This window comes from Oratosquilla oratoria, chromosome 17 (genome assembly GCF_046742065.1).
Source record: "Oratosquilla oratoria isolate Oo_2021 chromosome 17, ASM4674206v1, whole genome shotgun sequence".
NCBI lineage: Eukaryota > Metazoa > Arthropoda > Malacostraca > Stomatopoda > Squillidae > Oratosquilla > Oratosquilla oratoria.
In genome coordinates this window covers 27,557,958-27,561,604 of record NC_134793.1, presented here as the reverse complement: position 1 = coordinate 27,561,604, position 3,647 = coordinate 27,557,958, and the positions used below count along the sequence as shown (strand labels likewise).

Here is a 3,647-nt window from a genome sequence, read left to right as displayed (position 1 = left end):
CACCTCGTACGCATTGCACTTAACTGACATGGTCGCGTCGTACGCGGCTTACCGCCCCGACAAGGAAGACCATGCCTTTTATGTTGCCATAAACAAATTACAGGTCATGCCAAAGCAGTTCGCGACTGTCCTCACTCGCGAACAGGAGACATCCATCACCGGGGTTCTCCACGCAGTCATTGATCACGTGCATCAGCACAACTTATCAATAAAAACAGAATATTCTGGTGACGGGAACTCGGCCTTGACGCTATACCCTGCCACATACTCTCCTCACAGGACCGGGGGACACAGGAACACGTGGAAACGGAACCGCGGGCTTAGTATCTAAAACAGGTGGCGCCCCTACTACACCCATTCCAGGAAACTGGGCCGCTCTACCGAAGCATGCTATTTTTCGGTGGAAAGAATCTGGACACTTGTGCTTATACATCGGGGGTAGCCATCATGTCCCGTGTTGGCTGCCCTTAAGGTCCGAAGTATCTGAAGATCATCAATGAAAGAAACTTTCATCGGCCAGTGTTTAACAGATTCCAAGAAGATTCCAAGAAGAAAACAAAGAACACGGCAACTGCCGATAGACTAAGTAACTGCGCATGCGCATCGCGAGTCGTGGGCAGGGAAGGCCACGATACCTCATTAAGCTTTTTCGGACCGTGTCGTCGACATCTCCTCTAGAAGGCAGCACTCTTCCTTCTCGTCCGACCCCACTCCTCTTCATGGTAAGTTCCGAAAAAGTTTTTGGCCGTTTCCATTCTCTATCTTTCCCGTGTGAGTTAGAGAAATGTGGCGGCTGTGGTTTTTTGTGCGCGGGGACTTAGAACTTTCGGGGTTGTTCCACTTGTGTACTCCCTACGTTCTTTTCCCTCTCGCTAGATTAACCTCCGTTTTCTTTTTATCGATCCTGTTGTTAGATTTTGCGTTCCGTCGTCTCGACGTACCACATTTTCTAACAATGGGTGTTTTTTGTTGTCCCATGCCGTCCTGAGGCCCGTGCGTGGGACCTCCTTGGTGTGATGAGGGTGTGTGCTCACCACACTAGGGTTAGCAGTCTCTCCCCCCCCCCTCCTCGGAATCGGTTGTTCCCTGGGTACTCCGTTTTCCTTTGAGGTTTGGGGGACCTCTGGACGTTTGTTTCAGAGTAGACTCCTCTCGTTTTTACCGTCGTTTCCTAGCCAGTTACGCCCGGTCTCGAGAGTACGAGTTCGGTTGTTCCCTGGGTACTCCGAACTCGTGGATGCGTGCTTCCACGCACCCCATAGTAGCTCTTGCTACGCTACTTGGTTCGTGATCTTAGCATCACCCTGAACCCACGCGGACCCTGTCCGCTGTCCCCTCTTGGCAAGGGTGGACAACATTGGCCCGACACGTCACACACTCTCCCCCGTGCCGGGCTACTGCCGTCGCATCCCGTCCCGCGAGGGACGGGTCGCGCCACCCTCCTAGCGTGGGTGACTACCCCGTTCCGGGGCACGGCTCTCACCAACACCAGTCGCCCACTGAGCTATCCTGGTGTTGCTGGGTACTCCGAACTCGTGGATGCGTGCTTCCACGCACCCCGTTCCGGGGCACGGCTCTCACCAACACCAGTCGCCTACTGACTGGTGTTGGTTCCACGACGTTTCCTAGCCAGTTACGCCCGTTCTCGAGAGTACGTGTTCGGTTGTTCCCTGGGTACTCCGAACTCGTGGATGCGTGCTTCCACGCACCCCGTTCCGGGGCACGGCTCTCACCAACACCAGTCGCCTACTGAGCTTTCCTGGTGTTGGTACCGCGACGTTTCCTAGCCAGTTACGCCCGTTCTCGAGAGTACGTGTTCGGTTGTTCCCTGGGTACTCCGAACTCGTGGATGCGTGCTTCCACGCACCCCATAGTAGCTCTTGCTACGCTACTTGGTTCGTGATCTTAGCATCACCCTGAACCCACGCGGACCCTGTCCGCTGTCCCCTCTTGGCAAGGGTGGACAACATTGGCCCGACACGTCACACACACTCCCCCGTGCCGGGCTACTGCCGTCGCATCCCGTCCCGCGAGGGACGGGTCGCGCCACCCTCCTAGCGTGGGTGACTACCCCGTTCCGGGGCACGGCTCTCACCAACACCAGTCGCCCACTGAGCTATACTGGTGTTACCCTCTGGGTGTTTTTTGTCGATGTACGGAGTTTTGGGCAACCCGTACCTCTCGAGTCACGTTTTAGAATTGTTAGTCACTCCTTCATTGGTGGACTACTTCTAACTCCGTGCATTTTATCTTTTCAGGCAGAAGGTGCTGACCTGATCTGTTCTCAGGATGGCTGCACCGCTAAGGTGGCTAGAGACGGCCACCTCGCCTGCTCCACGCACTCGCCCTGTTTCGTAGACTTCCGCTACGACCCAACCGCCTGCCCCCAGTGTGAGTGTTGGGTGCAACAGTTGAGGCTCTACCCTAAAGACACTAGACCGGCTCCACCTCCTCTAGTGTCCCTACGGGCGGTGTGGCAGCACCTGAAGAAGGCAGCACAAAAGCGGGGCAGCCCGCGGGTAGAGGTTGCTGTTCAAGCCCTGGCCCTGGAGCTGGGTCTCGTCAGGGCCCGTACGGTGTCTGGAGGCACCTCTGCCTCTCCTGAGCGTGCCTCATCTCAAGCAAGGCAACACTCTACCCCTAGGAGACGGTCACGCTCTCGTATCCGCTCCATTTCTAGGAGAAGCTCCACCTCGGGGCTCCACTCCCACTCCCGTCCTAGCTCTCGGCCTACCCGCCGCTCTCGCTCTCCACACCAGTGAAATGAGGAGCTACGCCCCTCGCCTGGGCGACGCTCCCCCTCGCCTACCCGGGACTGTGACACACCTCGTTCACGCTCGTCTCCTCACGCGCGCACTCCCTCGCCTACCCGAGACCGTTTCTCCTCGAGTTCAGTGTCGCTCTCCCCATTCCTAGTGTCTCTTCCCCCACCGGCCTCGCTGCGTAAGAAACACAGTTCTAAGAATAAGAGTAGGAGCAACGGGAAACCTCGCTCCCCTTCTTCCTCCTCGTCTGCTCCCTCCTCATCGAGAGTGGACAGGCACCATAGACATAGACGGTCTAAAGGGCACAGGAGATGGTCACTCTCCGGATCCCGCTCTCCTAGGGCCACCAAGAGGCCTAAATTTTCTCTCCTCTCAGAGGTGCCGGGCTTAAGGGAAGAGATACTGAACCTGATCCGCCAGTCGCTACCCTCTCAGCCGTGGTATCATACTACTCCGCCTGCCCCGGGACCGGCACAAGCCCTCGCTACCGGTCCGGCCCGCTCCTCTCCACCTCCCTCACCGAGCTTCGCCTTGTCACATTCGAATGACGACGCGGACTGGGAGGAAGAAGATGAGCCTATAACTAACTTTGTGCCTTACAACTGGGCCCCTCTACCGTCTACGTGGTAGACGAAACACGAAGGAGGAAAGCTGATAGCGCTTGCCCCGGATCCTACCTCTCCATCTGGTTTTGTGATTCGGACTGACGTCCTCATCAGTATCTCTACGGACGACAAAGGTGACCAGCGTATATCCTACAAACTGAAACCCTGGCCACAGGCGGAGCAGACACCACAGCAACCAAAGTTTATTGAAAAGACGTGCTTTGATGCTGTCAGAGCTATGCTCATGAATCCTCTACTGTTCCCCGCCGACGTGTCA

General features: G+C 56.5%; 1 protein-coding gene across 1 annotated transcript; it reads left to right on the top strand.

Moving 5' to 3' along the window:
* The first annotated feature begins 596 nt into the window (after nt 1-596).
* Nucleotides 597-2,934, top strand: LOC143034249 (uncharacterized). Its single transcript, XM_076200184.1, has 2 exons — nt 597-722; nt 2,259-2,934. Exons 1-2 carry the CDS (start codon nt 597-599, stop codon nt 2,760-2,762), a joined length of 630 nt encoding a protein of 209 aa, XP_076056299.1. The 3' UTR covers nt 2,763-2,934.
* Nucleotides 2,935-3,647: the final 713 nt, after the last annotated feature.